Raw genomic sequence first — 17575 nt, forward strand, 5'->3', positions numbered from 1 at the left:
TAATCATACGACCCAGCAATCCCACACCTACGTGCTCACCCAAGTTAAAAAAAAAAACAACCTATGTCCAAAACTTGTACATGAATATTTATAGCAGCTTAATTGCTAAAAACTGGAAACAATCCAAATATTCCTCAACTGGGGAGTGGACAAATCATGATACCTCTATACAATGAGATACTACTGAGAAAAAGGAACAAACCACTAATACATCAACAACATGGACGAATATCAAACAGATTATGCTAAGTTAAAGAAGCTAGACTCAAAAGGCTACATACTCTCTGAGTCCATTTATATGACATTCTGGAAGAGGCAAAATGACAGAGCTAGAGGACGGATTAGTGGTAGCCAGAGATAATGGAGAAGGGGAAGGTCTGACTTCAAAGGAGTAGCATGAAGAACTTTTTGGGAGGGTAATAAAACTGTTTTATATCTTGACTGTGGCGGCGGTGGTTACATGACTACACGTATTTATCAAATCTCAAGAGAACTCTTCACTAAAAATGTAATCTTGCCGAATGTAAATTTAAAATTAATTTAAAACGTTACAGAAAGATAGTAAATATTTACTAGGCTCTAAGTTCTGAAACCTTCTTGATTCACAATGCCCTTAATGTCTTAGTAATTTCTTCACTGTGCCCCTAGACCAAAAGAAATACCTATCAATTTAGGAGCTTAAAAAACCCCAGCTTTAGTGAGGAATAACCTTACTGTATGTAAAGTGTACAATTCGATACATTTAACATTTACATACATCTGTGAAACCATTATACAATCAAGATGATAAATATACCCATCATCCCCAAAAGTTTCTTAGTAGCCTCTTTTTTTTTTAAGCCGTGCCGTGTAGCATACGGAATCTTAGTTCCCCAACCAGAGATTGAACCTGTGCCCCCTGCATTGGGACCGTGGAGTCTTAACCACTGGACCACCAGGGAAGATCGCTTAGTAGCCTTTTGGAAAAAAAAGTACATATAAGTTAAGTTGGTTGTGGCTGGAGGTGGGGGTGGGTTTAGGTAGAATTGGCGAGGGGTGGAGTACGGAAAAAGATTAACTTTTTTTCTCTATCTTTTTGTATTTATTTCACTTATCTAAAATAAGCACACATTTAATAAAAACATCAAACAAAACAAAGGGTAATTCTCTCAAAATAAGAACAAATCTCCAAGAAATGGCTCACTGGGTATTTGAAGTAGAAAAATCATTCGCTGGATTTCAAAAAGCACTTTATGCCTTAATCTCCCCTTAGCTCATCGATGATAGCAGTGCTTCTTTACCCCATGTTACTGTGACTTTGGCAAAACAAAAACAACTACGCAAAAAGAGGAATGCGTGATTTAAATCATTACCTGAAAGAAATCTGTAGACTATTTGAAGCTTCACTGGTTAATATACTACCTCCTTTAATTCAAAACATCCTTTCCTCTCTCATTTCCAAACTATCTTCACCCTTACAACAAGTAATACTTTCCAGAACACACTGTAAATATCAGATATAAAAACAGTAGAAGGAGATTGTCCAACATCAAACCTTAAATGAAACACGAGACAATCATCCTGGGGATCTGGGCATGAAACCTCCCACAAGGACCCAAGAAAAACTCCTCCGACCTTAACAGAAAATGTTGACTGGAACCCTAAGCATGAAAGAAAACTTGTAAGGTACTATGTAGTCATTTACAAGCAGTACGGATTAAAATACTGTGATGAACTCATTTTCCCTGGAAACCCAACATGAGTCCTGATAAGGACAGTACTGCTATTACACTATACACGACGAGGTTGTTTTTTTGTTTTTTGTTTTTTTTAAAGAAAAACGCATTTATTGATTTTTGATAATGGCAAATGTGATACATGATCATTATGAAAATTTTTTTAAATTATAAAAATATATTCATAAAAGGGGAAAATCCACATAATCACACTATCCAAAGGCAGCTACTATTAACAGTTTGCTCTATATTCCTCTAGAACACGTAAACTGCGTAAGGGCACACCCTGCATCTTTTTTTTTTAAAATTGATTAATTAATTAATTTTTGGCTGCATTGGGTCTTCATTGCTGCGCGGGGGCTTTCTCTAGTTGCGGCGAGCAGGGGCTACTCTTTGTTGCGGTGCGCGGGCTTCTCATTGCGGTGGTTTCTCTTGTTGCGGAGCACAGGCTCTAGGCGCGCGGGCTTCAGTAGTTGTGGCACGTGGGCTCCAGCAGCTGTGGCTCGCGGGCTCTAGAGCGCAGGCTCAGTAGTTGTGGCGCACGGGCTTAGTTGCTCCGCGGCATGTGGGATCTTCCTGGACCAGGGCTCGAACCCGTGTCTCCCGCATTGGCAGGCGGATTCTTAACCACTGCGCCACCAGGGAAGCCCCACACCCCACATCTTATTTACTGACTTCCACAGAGTAATCCAGCACCAAAGATGTGGGTAATTCCAGAGAGGTCCATCTTGATGTGAAGCACTTTTGAGCCATCCACTTCATTCAACCATTGATCTAACTGATTCCTTTTCTGACCTGCAGGTGGTTTCATCTGTGACTAAGACTAGTCTTTGTGCCCTCGTCCAGGCAGGAGACTATCGAGTGAGCATTACTGAGCCGTTGACATCCCAAACCTTTCTCTCTGGGAACTGACAGCCCAGGGGGAGTTAGGAGTTGTCACAGGTAGTATGTGAGGGCTTAACCTCTGGGGGCAAGGCAGGGAGGCCATTCAGAATGCCCTGGAGAACACGTGCAAACAAAGCGCTGTGACCCAGGAAACGCCGTTCCTGACCCGCTCCCAGGCGGCGCTGGTGCTGCGGCCTTGGAGCAGAACTCTTTGAGAAGAGTGGTTCTCACACTTTTTGGTCTCAGGACCCCTTTAAACTCCTACAAATTATTGAGGATCCCAAAGAACTTTTGTTTATGAAAGTTCTATCTATGGATATTGACTGCAGCAGAAATTAAAGCAGAGAAATTTAAAAAATATTCATTCATTAAAAAATAGCAAACCCATTATGTCAGTATAAATATAAATTTATAAAAAATAAATTTTTCATAACATTAGCTGTTTCATAAAACAACTCATATTAAATAAAAGTATTTCCCAAAACAAATTCAGTGAGAAGAGTGGCACTGTTTCACATTTTTGCAAATCTCTTTACTGTCTGGTTTAATAAAAGACAGCTGGATTCTTACATCTGCTTCCATGTTCCGAATGTTAATTTGGTTGAAATATAGGAAGAAAACTCTGTCTCCAGCAGATACGTAGTTGGAAAAGGGAGGGGTATTTAATAGCCCTTTTAGATAATTGTGGACTTCTTTGATACTACACCAAAACTTGATAAGTGGTAGTTTACTAAAGGTTAGCTATTCTGTGGAATCGTAAATCTTATCAATGAGGGGGTCTCTAATTCATGAAAATCCACTGGTGTGTCTTGCACTTTGAATGGCTCTCTGGCCGATGAATGATTTTGGAACATCAGTTTTGGTCATTTAGAAAATGACTGGCCTCACTGAATTATGTGTATTCATATATCTTAAATACATTGCCTATCGGACTGGACCGCTATGCTTTTTAAAAACAGAGTTATTGAGAGATAATTCACATATCACACAATCCACCCCTTTAAAGTGTACAATTCAATTGTTTTTAGTATATCCACAGGACTGTGCAGGCATCACCATGCCTCATTCCTTTTGTCGTGTGTATTAAAGATCTAATTCATTCATAATGACACCAATCTCAGCAGGAGAGCTTATGGCACCCGGAAGCTGAAGCTTGCACTGGTGGATACAAATCTTCCAAAATTCAAAATTTTGCCTGAAAGCTCAAATTTTATCTTTGGCAACACACACTGTCAATTATTTTCCTTAAAGTGACATTCTTATTTTATTTTGTGAGAAAATGCTCCCTGAATATCCAAGTCTGAATAACCTGTTTGTCAGTCATTCTTCAAGTAAAAATGGTGTTCTGTGAAAAAAGTGGCTACACTACTAGCTTGGTTTTGCTATCAGTGTTTTCACTATGAGAAAAATGCCAATGCCTGAAAAACAGATTAGTCAACTGAAAAAAAACAAAAACAGATGGCTGACTATATTTTAAAAATGAGTGAAATTAAGAGATAATGGAGTTTATGTAATTTAGGCCTGAGAATTTAGATGTCAGGAGTTTTCCTTCCTGAGTAATTCTCCTTTTCATCCTCATCTCCCTGAACCTAAGTTTTTGAAATCTGGAAAATAAAAGTCAGGCTAGAGGATCTATAAGGTTCCGTTAATTTCTAGGACTACAGTCTATGATGTATAAAAATACACAGCACACATGAAGAGATGCTGAACATCATTAGCCAAGAGGGAAACGTAAATCAAAACCACAGTGAGATCCTACCTCACACCTACTAGGATGGCTACCATCAAAAAGACAGATAGTAACAAGTACTGAAAATGCAGAGAAACTGGAACCCTTATACCCTGCTGGTGGGAATAAATGGTGCAGCCACTTTGGAAAACAGTCTGGCAGCTCTCCAAAACGCTAAACACATAGTGTTAACACGTCACCAGCAATTCCACTCCTAGGTAAACACTCAAGAGAAATGAAAACATATATGCACAAAAAGCTTGTACATGAATGGTCACAGTAGCATTATTCATAACTGCTAAGTAGCAGAAATAGCCCAAATGTCCATCCATGGATGAATAGATAAATAAAACGTGGTATATATTCATATAATGGAACATTATTCATTTATTATTTTTAAAATTTATTTATTTATTTATGGCTGCGTTGGGTCTTCGTTGCTGCGTGAGGGCTTTCTCTAGTTGCGGCGAGCGGGGGCTACTCTTCGTTGTGGTGCGCGGGCTTCTCGGTGCGGTGGCTTCTCTTGTTGTGGAGCACGGGGTCTAGGTGCGCGGGCTCCAGTAGTTGTGGCACACGGGCTCAGTAGTTGTGGCTCATGGGCTCTAGGGCGCAGGCTCAGTAGTTGTGGCACACAGGCTTAGTTGCCTTGCGGCATGTGGGATCTTCCCGGACCAGGGATCGAACCCATGTCCCCTGCATTGGCAGGCGGATTCTTAACCACTGTGCCACCAGGGAAGTCCCTGGAATATTATTTAGCAATAAAAAGAAGTTCTGACACACGCTACAACATGGATGAAACTTGAAAACATTATGCTAAATGAAAGAAGGTCACATAGTGTATAATGCCATTTCTAAGAAAGATCCAGGTTAGGCAAATCCACAGAGACATAAAGTGGATGAGTAGTTACCAGGGGTGGGGAGTGGGGAGTGAGGGAGGAATGGCAGTAACGGTTAACGGGTATGGGATTTCTTTCAGGGGGATGAAAACGTTACAAAATAGATGTGGTGATGCCTGCACAGTCCTGTGAATACACTAAAAACAACTGACTTGGACATTTTAAAGGGGTGGATTGCATATGTGAATTACCTCTCAACAACTCTGTTAAAAAACATACAGCAGCCCAGTCTAATAGGCAACATATTTAAAAGAAGTAAGCATAAGGAGTATAACATCTATAGAGCTTTGCATTCTTCACGGTAAGTGGGCATTAATGTCTTTAAAAATGCTACGACAGGGACTTTCCTGGTGGTCGAGTGGTTAAGACTCCACGTTTCCACTGCAGGGGGCACGGGTTCGATCCCTGGTTGGGGAGCCAAGACCCTGCATGCCGCATGATGCGGCTGAAAAAACCAAAACAAAACGAAACAAAAAACAACTATGACAAAACAAAAATACACACACACACACACACACACACACACACACACACAGACACACACACCAGGCAATCCTTCAAGCAAGCTGGCCGAGTGCCACTTCAGTGGTAAGCACACCAGGGGCGTCCAAAGGGAACTACAAAGGGGCCCACATTTTTTCTACCTGCCCTGCTGGGTCCAGGCACGGCTTGGGGTGGAGGCCTTCTGTTGGCTGCTTGAAATCTGCACCCACTCGCTACTTCTGAGACGGTCAGAAACCACTGCCAAGTACCATCCCCACCACACGCCTTCTCCTTCATTATATATCTGTCATCAATGCCCTCTGCCTTTATATAAAACAAAACAACAGCAAACAAAACACAAATCCTCTCTGCCCCGCACGGCTCACTCAAACTCGAGGTAAGGGAACAGCTGTGCTCTCGCCTGCCCTCGCTCCAGTCAGAGGACAGAATGAACTGTCTGTCCCCTGTTCTCTCAGTGACGCGGAAAAGCACCTCTTGCGCACATATCTTCATGGGACAGTGTAACTCATCTTGTACCAGATTTCTCTCTGCACCTGCTTCCCGCCTCGTGGGCAGTCCTGTAACTCTACCTCCTTCCCCCGTTTCACCTTCCTTCACTGCCTTACCTTAACCTAAAATGACACATTACTGGTCAGAGCCTTGGGAGGGCAGAAGCCTCGGTCACCACTCTACTTCCTCATCTGAAAAAGTGCTCACTGGATGCTCAGGAAGTGTCTGCTACGTGCTTTAGGGGCAAAATAAAGTGCCCAATACTCTGAAGATGGCTTGAATTTCGGGGTGGGGAACAAAGCTAAGACGGCAGGAGGAGAACCTGGCTATTAGGACATGGTTTTAACAGGGAGGCGAGAAGTAATGATTATTTAATCTAAAAAAAGTCTCAAGGGCGTCCGGTCTCCTAAGTGGTTCTGGTAACGCGCACCGCCTCTGTGAAAGGCACGGGAGAGCCTGATTCAAGCAGGCAGGCCTCTGACCCCAGCCCACCAAGCCTCGCCTCACTGTGCTCCGCGGCCCCCTCCCTCCCGGCTTAAGAGCGGGACTCAGGGACGGCTGGCAGCCAAGCCTCCGCCGAAACCGAAAAACCTTCCACACGTGTCATTTAATACAGAATAAACTTACGTGTCTATAAAGTTAATAGATGACATATTCGTACATGTAATTCAAAAAGAGAATGAATTTAATATATAATAAAGAAGCATTTAAAATCGATGGAGAAAATGGAATGTTCAACACACAATGTAGGGGCTAATGATTTTTCAATCATTTTAGAAGACGAAGTTATATCCCTACCCTGAGCCATTAAAAAAAAAAGTTCCAGGAGGATTACAAAATGTACTGTGAACAACAGAATTATGAAAGTGTTAGAAGAAAATATTAGAGATTTTTCTTTGTGATTTGGGGTTTGGGAGGCCTTCCAGAGTAATCGAGAGTTGAAACCGAGAGGAAAAAAAAGACATTCCGCAATTTTCCTTAGTCTGAATGGGTGAGGTTTTGGAGGATTTACTGCTCAGTGTATGCTTGTGACGGTTCTTCTGGTGGGGGTCTGGTGGAGGAACCCAAACGGCTCTCACAGCCCTAGGCTGACTACATGCTGGTAAATTCTGAACTGTAAGAGTTAACAATAATAAATTAATCAGGTTGATCTCAAGTTTGGATACAACAGATTGTGAATACAAAAAGAACACAACTTTCTTTTTCCAATGCAAACATACTAACATAAGAAAGAAACATATGTTAGGTCAACGAGTCTAGTCAATTTTGAAATATATAGCTTTGGGGAAAAAAATCAGAAACTTAAGGAGTTCAATGGAAATCAGGATTTAAAATTTTATGTTAAGCCACGAGGATTCCCTAGTAACTGGGGAGTACTATTTCAAAAGCAGACAAAACACCAACAATTCAAAAAAAACTCAAGAGAAAACTGGAGTTCAGTGTCAAACGTAAGAGTTTTAGTAATGGTATCACATGAAATGTTTCCAGGCAGTAGTGACTGAGGTCACAATGGGACCTGCAAAGGACCTGGAGACAGGAGACTGAGATTTTGGGGCTGAATGAAACCAACGATGAGCTAACTGCAGGATGACAAGAGTTGGGTGCATCTCAGCCAATCAGGGTGGACTGGCCTGACACCAGCTTGGTCCCACCACTATCTTAACTCCTCCCCATCATTAGAATTTTCCTGTACATGTATGGACAACATGCTTACTTCTAAATTATGTATGGGCACTATTATATTAATGTTATATATCTTAAAAAAAAATTTAAAGAGGGTAAGACAGTAAGTACAAATGAAAGTTCTAACATTTCTACCCCACCGGGTAGTTGTGAGGATTAAATGAGTTAACACATGTAGCGCACTTTCGTCCCTAGAAGGTCCCTCACTGTAATCCAGGACATCTTACAAAGATTTTCATTCTTCGAGGTACAAGTACAAATTTTTGAACAGGAGGATTTTTTCGTGTCAAGTGTCATGTTAGGCTCAAATGTCTTAGCACAGTCTAAGAATATCAGAGTCCTGTTTGTAACTCAGGTTTGGGACACGCTGGTTAAACCGTAATCACTTACCATATGGACTACTTCTGGGTAAATAGGCTCTGTGATCACATTCCGATTATGGGTGATATATTCTACCATTTCACTTAAAGCAGCTCGTTTTACTTCCTTCCACTTTAGGTCACTTAGTGGATCGGAAACAAAGTCAAAGAGGACACAACACTGACGTAACTTCTGGATAAAAAGCTTCTCTTGATCAGCAGGAGGAACATCTGAAAAGGAGAAAGCAAAGTACATTGACTGCAAAAATGCTTAACCCAGAATTACTGTGAAATACTTTTAAGCTTTCTACTATTTTCATTTCGAATTAATAGAGATTCAAGAAACAAGAGATGGGGTAGGGGTGAATAGAGGTTAAACATTGCTTAAAGAAAATGAAAGGAAAAAACCCAGCTAGTCACTGCTCAGATCATATGCTTCGTATGATAAAGTTTCTATACTTTTTAACTCTCTAAAGCCACGTCCAGAGTACTGTTCAAAATAAATTCCTTCTAAATGCATTCATTCAACAAACATAACCTAGCACCGATGATCACATGCCGGCACTGTGCTGGGCAGTGGAACAAGAGGCAAAAACCACAGCCCCGGTGTGGGGTGAGGGGCACGGACACCCACACCGCGTGACAGCTGCACACAGTAGGTACAGGCGAGGTAAGAAGAGGTCACAGGAAGGAGGCTCCCTCAGCTCTGCTGTTGCTCTGAACTTACAGGGGAAGGGCACGGCGGCTGCCCATCGGCCAGCTGGTGAACAGCAAGCGGCATCAGTGTGGAGCTTGCCCGAACGAGCTGTCACACACACGCTGTGAGGGTCTCCACCCTGGTGCCCCACACAAAGCGCATCTCCTCCCTCAATGTGGGCTACGGTCAATGCACATTACACATGATGACAACAATGTAGAAAGAGTGCAAGTCATAATATTACTGAGGCAGTGCTTACCTGGGCCAGGTGCCATACTAAAAGCTTTATACATATTTACACAATGTAATCTTTACAATGACATAACAGGGACGAGATACAGGCATAGAGGGTCAGTGCAGGGCTGGAAAGTGATGGAGCTCTGTGTGACTTTCCAGAATTCTGGGAGGTTTGGAAAACCCCAATCTGCCAGTGTGAGCTTGACAGCTTTTTTCGGTGAAAATGAGATCAGCGGTGATATTAACGAATAGGATTTATAGACACATTGACTGAAATGTGTCCAAGATCTGCAAAATGGTTCCGAAGATCTGCACGACTCAGTGAACCAGTATTTTCCACGTGATCAATATATGGTGTTACAATATCAGTCAAGGGCAAAAGAGCCATTCAAAGGGCAAGAAAGTCCACTGCTTTTTGTTTTTAAATTAATTAATTAATTTATGGCTGTGTTTTGGGTCTTCGTTGCTGCGTGTGGGCTTTCTCTAGTTGCAGTGAGCGGGGGCTACCCTTCGTTGCAGTGCGCGGGCTTCTCACTGCGGTGGCTTCTCTTGTTGCGAAGCACCAGCTCCAGGCGCGCGGGCTTCAGTAGTTAGGGCACGTGGGCTCAGCAGTTGTGGCGCACAAGATTAGCTGCTCCGTGGCATGTGGGATCTTCCTGGACCAGGGCTCGAACCCATGTCGCCTGCATTGGCAGGCGGATTCTTAACCACTGCACCACCAGGGAAGTCCCAGTCCACTGGGTTTTAATGTAATAAAGTGTACAGAGAGTTTATTAACATGGTTTCAGATTCCACCTTGCAAATTCCTTCAAGAAACTTCTCGTTTGTTAAGTTTTGGCGTAGTATCAAAGAAAATGTCCACAACTATCTGAAAAGCCTATTAAAATACTCCTTTTCCCAATCAGTGTCTTCCTACATTGTTTCAACCAAAACATGTGGCAACAGACTGAATGCAGAGGCACACAGGAGAATCCAGCTCTCTCCTATTAAGCCAGACATTAAAAAGATTTGCAAAAAGAGAAAATGATGCCACCCTCTCACTAAACTTGTCTTTGTTTTAGGAAATATGGCTATTTTCATAAAAGTGTGATATTTCTGTTAACATGTAATAGGTTTATTATTTTTAGTGAATTAATAAACACACATTTTTTCTGGTTTAATTTCTAGTGTGGTCAGTATCGGTAGCTAAATCCACATAAACAAAAGCTCTCTGGGTCCTGCACAGTTTTTAGGAGCGCGAAGGGGTCCTGAGACCAAAGCTGCTGAGCGCCCTTCCCCACACCAGCCGGCACCCCGTGGGCGCCTGGGGGCGGGGCCTGGCGCCCCTGCTTCCACCCGCCTGTCTCCGCCTCAGAGCCCTGCTTTCCCTTCCTGCCCTAACCGCCCCCTCCTGTTTGGGGTTCTTGCTCAGGCCTCCCTCACTGCCTGGTCAGAGAGGACGTACTCCTGGGTTGTCTTTAAGCTCCTACTGCCTTGAACAGGCAGCTACCTTGCGGGGCACTTCTTCCCCATCTAGCTGCTTTCTGAGGGCAGGTCCCAGGTGGCTGTTTCCTGGTTCTCGGTACCCCTAACGCGCAGCGTGGAGCCCTGCGAACAGCAGGCACTCAGCACGGCCACCGGCCCATTTCCTGGGGCGCTCCCCTGGTTCCCACACTGCACGCAGAGGTCAGCAGTGCACAGCCGCTCCGAGGGGTGAGGATATGCTGCCTGAAGGGTACTCAGGGGACCGTGGGGACCGAACTGTGATCCATAAACACTCGGAGTCCAGGCGACTGGACTCACTTAAATGAGTAACAGTCACTATAATGCTTGGGTCTCTGTACATGCAAATATCCAGCCCTTTTCAATGAAAAGCTCCGTGCCTGACTTCAGTCCTCACTCAATTCTACACCTCTGCTCACTCTCCACTTTGCCAGGATCACCTTAAATGAGTGCATTTTGTAGCCACAGCTTGTATACTCGGAACCTTCCGGCTTTCTCATGTTCTTGGTGGCGCAGAGAACTGAGAAGCCCACATTTACCCCTAAGAGCCACCTGATGATGACTCAGCTGTCCCCAAAACTCTAAAACAAACCTATTACAATAAGAAGGAAGAGCAGAGTAAAATCTTTTTCTTTTTTCATAAAATTTCTATCTAAAATTCTTCTAAAAAGCAAGGAAATCTCAACTTTCTGGAAATTGTCAATTCTCCCAGGGGTCCAGACAGCTAAGGTGTTACTGTACTATTTTCGTTAATAGTTTATAAAAAAAAGTTTGCGAGCATGATCTCATGAAGTCTTTTATTTTTTAAAACCTCATTTGGCTACATTTACAACTGCACTGTTTAAAAAAAAGTATATTATACCCATCAAATTGAATATAGTTGCAAAAATATTGCATCCATAGCCCCTATCAAATATTTCCATATGATTTTTGAATGCAAGTTAATTTAGCTTCTTATCGGTCACCATATTTTAAAAATCTTTACTTTCTGCTGCGTTAACAGGACTGTACCACTGGGGGATAAAAATGAGTGGAGGTGGTCGAAGAATATGCTTTTTTACCTTTATGTATTCTGATTCTTTAACAGTATGAGTTATTTTTGTAATTAAAAAATAAGCTCTTTAAAAACTATTAAGTTAGTACTGCTAATCTTGAAAGAAGAAAAAAGGTACGACAGAATACAACCTGTACCTGACTTTACTGTTCTGATTATCATGTAATGTGAACCAGATGATAAAAACTAACTGGGACTGACACTGTTGGTATATTACACTTCAGTGTTTGGTATTCAAGAGTGCCTGACTCTTAGGTAATAAACCACGACCCTGGATTTGACCCAATTCTTACAATTACTCCTTTGAAGCAGCATAAAAAAAAGAATGGATTTTGAATTCTGCCCATGAGTGACACTGGCCTACTTTAATTTTAAACTGTATACGGACTAATAACACCAACATTCTTGTTTCAGGACATATTAATGAGCAGTCTTAAGCCCGAAAGAGAATACCAACTAAACAGCACAATGTGAGACCGAATTCTGTAGCCTGTGGGCACGGTCAGGACCCCCGTGGCAGGGCTCTGTAACTAGAAAGGGGTGCGAAGAGGACAGCTGCCCGGGACAAGTCCCAGGACACCACCCAGAGGCCCAACACCGTGTTGAGTCCTCTGATCTAAGAGAAAGAGGAACACGAAAGAGGCGATCCCAGTTTTGGCTGGAGAACACTGTTAATGTTAATTAATATATCCTTTTATTATTATTTTTCACGTTAAGAGCTGTAACATTCTTCTACACAAATAATATCACAAGTACCTTATGTATGTGTAAATCTTTTCGCCCCCTCCCCCCTTCCCCAAACTATTTTCACTGATTTGTTAATGTGAACTTGGGCTACTTCCCAATTATTTCAGAGTCAATCCTTGATGATACCAGGAGGAAACCACGTAGACGTACTCATGCAAAACCTGCAGGGGGCGAGGAGCAGAGAAAAGACTTCAACCCATGGCACCTGAAGATGAGAATGTATCATTCTTCTAAAAACATACTTACTAAAGGGAAGCCTGTAATTAAGAAATGATGCAAAGGGATGTTTAACGAAGTTACCCAGAGTGGGGTGGCAGCCCCCATTTCTGGCTGTGTGAGTGTTCCTGGTCCCACGGCGGGGGAGGGCAGCGTTCTCACATCAGTGGCACGCCAGAGCCCGCTATAAGGAGTGGACACCTTCCACTGACCCCTGACCTCCAAAGTGGAGGTGAGCCCTGGGGGCTACCCAAGGTGATGACAGTAGAACTTCTACTTATATTTTCTTCTGCAAAGAATAACAAAGTAAGATGTACTAGTATTTAATACAGGAATTGAGCACTGGAGGTGTGTGCTTGAGACTACTGCCAGGTAAGTGTGATCAAGGGTCTGGAGACCACTGCTGGGCAGCGAGGAGCCACCGCAGGCCTTCCCAAGTGACTCCGAAACGACTGAGCATGTCACAGCTGACTCCACAGGTGTCTTGAGCATTTGGGCACCTCAATTACTGAAGGGGCCGATGGACGTGACAATAAATTTTAACCACCAAATTGTAGGATAGGACATGATAAGGCTGCATCACTAAACTGTCACTGTATGTGAAGAGGCATCACGTGAACTCTGTTTGTGAGTAGAAAAACTACTTAAAAAAAAAAAAAAAAGCCAAGCCCACTTCCACATGACATGTCTTGGTGGTGAGGAGAAACATTCCAAGATACAAAAAGGACCAACTTTCAGCAGGACAGTCACAGAAAGACAGGTCTTTCTAGCACGGAGACGATGGCTTTTCTCAAATGAACACAACCCCAATGAGACAAAAAGCCAGAGCTGCACAAACCACAGGCCCGGAGAACATCACTTGGAGAGATGCCCGCAGAGGCACGCCCGTGAGGGTGGGAACCACTTCGCGCTCACTCATGTACTCTTCTGCTAATCAGCTAAGGCAGACTGACTCTCAGAGACCCCCGTGCGTCCACCGCTCCCCGCCCCCGCCCCCCCAGCACTCGTGCCACCTTCCTGACCGTATGGGGCCACGAGCCTACGAACATGTGCCTGTCCTGAGCCCGCAGACAAGAGACACCACACAAAACTGAAACCAGCGTGCAAACTCTCCAAAAGGAAAGAGCCAAACCTTCAGCTATGGGGTTCTCTTGTCTTTCCAATGTATTTATTCTTAGTACAAAGTGAGCAGGAATAAAGTTGAATCCAATTACTAACAACTTGGAGTAAATTTGGGATTCGTCATTAATATGCACTAATCCACTTAGTTCTATTTCCCATACGAGAACACGTAGCAGATGGCATGTTTCCCCCACCGAGAACAGTTCGGCGGTATTACTTTGTTTTTGAAAGTAAAATTCATGCACCATTTTTTTTAAAGGATTTGTTTTATTTATTTATTTATTTTGTTTTTGGCTGTGTTGGGTCTTTGTTTCTGTGCGAGGGCTTTCTATAGTTGCGGCAAGCAGGGGCCACTCTTCATCGCGACGCGCAGGCCTCTTACTATCGCGGCCTCTCTTGTTGCGGAGCACAGGCTCCAGATGCGCAGGCTCAGTAGTTGTGGCTCATGGGCCTAGTTGCTCCGCGGCATGTGGGATCTTCCCAGACCAGGGCTCGAACCCGTGTCCCCTGCACTGGCAGGCAGATTCTCAACCGCTGCGCCACCAGGGAAGCCCCATGCACCATTTTTGAAATGACCATTTCCCACGGCCTCCTGCGTCTCCTCTGTCCTGGATCAAGTGTCTGCGGACACGAGAGCCCTTCTGCTGCACCATCGCTTCTCTGGGCACCAACACCACAGACTCTCAGAGCCTTACAACGGGCCTTACTATCTGTGAGACTAAGTTCCTTCCCCTTGCTCTGCTTCATGTCTTGACTATTCACGGCCCTTCAAATTTCCCCTATCAATATGGGGAGAACAGAAGTCTCTGCAATATTGAATCTTTCAATCCATGAACGTGGAATATTTCTCCAATTACTTTTTTCCTTAAGTGTCTTTCAATAAAATTTTACAATTTTCTCCTAAAAACGTAAATCTAAAAAATAAATCATTTTTTAGATTTATTCTTAGGTATTTATTAAGTTCTGATGTTACTGTAAATTGTACCTTTAAAAAGACTGAAGAATTTTCTAACTGCTGCTGTGATCTAGAAAAGAACAGATTTGGGGTATTACTTTTGTATCTAGCTACCTCGACTCTTATTAATTATACTGGCGTATCTGCAACTCCCTTCGGTTTTCTGTGTATGCCACCCTCACACTTGGAAATGCCCACACTGTTCTCTTCCCTGCCTGAGCAATGCGCTGCAAGGAAGCGGCAAGAGCGGCTCCCTCGACTCTGTGCCATCTCAGAGGGAAGCTCTTGCTAGCTCCCCACCCAGTTCGATGCTTGCGCCCAGACTCTCTAGATAACGCTTCCCAGATTAAGGAGCTGACCTGCAGGCTCAGTGCCACCCCAATCCACATCCAACAGAGACTTCCGTGAAGTGGTAGGTGACTTCTAAAAGGTATTATGTGGAAAAGCAAAGGGTCAACACCAACCGAGACCCTTGGAGAAGAACGGCAGGGTGGGGGGACTTGCTGTTCCAGAAATCTAGACTCACCGGGGAAGCTTCATGGATGACAATGGCCCAGCCCTGTACTGCCACAGAGAACAGAGCCCAGAACAGGCCTGTACAGACGTGGATAACTGATTTAGGACAGACTGGATTACAGAACAGTGACGAAAGATCAGTCTTTGAAAATATGGCACTGGGACAGAAAGGAAGGAAGGAAGGAGAAAGAAAGGAAGAAGAAATTGGACCACATTATATGCAAAAATAAAAAATAAGTTCCTGGAGGGTTAGGACTTCAATCTGAAAGACAAAACTCTAATGCTTTTAGAAAATAATACAAAAGAATATCTCATAGAGAGAAAGAAGTAGAGGACTTCTTAAGACCTAAGAACTGTAATCATTACAAGACTGATATATTGAACTATATAAAATCAAATATTTGTCTTCATCGAGACACCACAAAGAATGAACAGACAAGCCACAGAGTGGGGGAACTATTTGAATACATATAGCCAATGAATTAACGTCCAGAATATGTAAGCATTTCCAATAAATCAGTAAGAAATATTCAGAGTACCAACAGAAAAGTAGGCAAACATCTTAACCAAGCACTTCATGAATATACCCCAAAGCCTAATCACTCGTGAAAGGCTGTCACTCATTAATGGCTAGGGGAATGCAAATTAAAACCACAATGAGAGGGACGTCCCTGGTGGCGCAGTGGTTAAGAATCCGCCTGCCAACGCAGGGGACACGGTTTGATCCCTGGCCAGGAAGATCCCACATGCCGCAGAGCAACTAAGCCCGTGCGCCACAACTACTGAGCCTGCGCTCTAGAGCCCACGTGCCACAACTACTGAAGCCCGCGCGCCTAGAGCCCATGCTCTGCAACAAGAGAAGCCACCGCAATGAGAAGCCCGCGCACCACAACGAAGAGTAGTCCCCGCTCGCTGCAACTAGAGAAAGCCTGCGCGCAGCAACGAAGACCCAGCACAGCCAAAAATAAAAAAATAAAATAAATTAAAAAAAAACCAAACCCACAATGAGATATCACAAGACACCCAAAAGAGTGGCAAATAGTCTGAGGAAACCAAGTGCTGGGAGGAGCTGTGTTGGGCTGGAGGTCTCACACTGCTGGGCAGGGCTGCAGGGTCCGGCGTCATCAAGGACAGAGGCAGACAAATGTGCCCGTGAGCTGGGAATGCACTCCTGGGCACATAACCCAACGGAATTCAGACACACGTGCACCACAACATGTGTAAAAGAACGTTCACAGCAGCCCTAAGAGCTTGAACTAGAAACAACCCAAGCGTCCACCAGTAGCAGACATTATATAATATTCCAAAGCTGTGGAGATGAATGAAATACAGCTACACACGACACAGACGCACCTTACAAAATACTGTTGCGTGAAAGAGGCAAGGTAAAAAAGACTTATTCAGTACGATTCCATTCACACGGAGTCTAGAAACAGGCATCCCTAAAACCTACACAGGACCTTCCGGGAGCTGTAGGGGTGCCTGGCAGGGGTGCTGGTTACAGGAATACTCGCTTTGTCATTATTCATTACACTTTTTAGTTGTTAGTACGCGCTGTGAGTTACATTACAAATTAAAAAGCCCCCAGGGTCCGTGCCTACGGCAAAAGCCCCTCAAGAACACACAGTGAGACGTGAGCCTCCGTCCTCCAGAGCCACCCTCTGCCTCCAACTCTCCTCCCAAAAGGCAAGCGCGGTAGCCGGCGCCTGGCTCTCCCAGAGCCGCCCAGCACGCACACTCCAGGCACAGGTATACATGGCGTGTCCTCCACGACAGCTTCAGGGTAAGAGACACCGACAACCTCCAAACTAACCGCGATCGACTTGGGACACGGACACACACACACACACACACACACACACACACACACACGCACTGACAACCTCCAAACTAACCGCAATCGACTTGGGACACGGACACACACGATCCCAGCACATTTCCTAACGTCCCTCTATGCAGTATTTGTGTGGAAGAATTTAAGCTCTGGATATCTTTTTTTTTAATTGAAAATATTTCCCAATCCAGATGAAATCTAAGCGATCTCTAATTTTTCTAATTATATAAAGTTTCTCCCTCTTCCTCACTTTCTCTCAGACAAAAGGTCAGCAATTATGACTCCAGATGTATAATATAAAGATTGTGGTATGACTTATCAGATCTAAAGCATCTGGTATGAAGCAGAGCAGAGTAGGCACCAGCCTTGAACATGTGGAGCCTGTATCGTAAGGAATTAATTTAAAAATTTATCCAACATACACATGCCAGGCACTGTACCAGGCATGACAACAC

The 17575-nt window shown here is 43.7% G+C and overlaps 1 protein-coding gene across 6 annotated transcripts in view; it reads right to left on the reverse strand.

The window, feature by feature from the left end:
* The window catches only part of PPP2R5C (protein phosphatase 2 regulatory subunit B'gamma), a 133127-nt gene that overhangs the window by 44339 nt on the left and 71213 nt on the right, over positions 1 to 17575 (reverse strand). For all 6 annotated transcript variants that reach the window (XM_068540440.1, XM_068540449.1, XM_068540431.1 and 3 more), the window contains one exon: positions 8292 to 8491. In XM_068540440.1, the coding sequence (XP_068396541.1) occupies positions 8292 to 8491 (200 nt within the window). The remainder of the gene's footprint in view (positions 1 to 8291; positions 8492 to 17575) is intronic.

This window comes from Eschrichtius robustus, chromosome 1, assembly GCF_028021215.1.
Source record: "Eschrichtius robustus isolate mEscRob2 chromosome 1, mEscRob2.pri, whole genome shotgun sequence".
In the NCBI taxonomy this organism is placed as follows: domain Eukaryota; kingdom Metazoa; phylum Chordata; class Mammalia; order Artiodactyla; family Eschrichtiidae; genus Eschrichtius; species Eschrichtius robustus.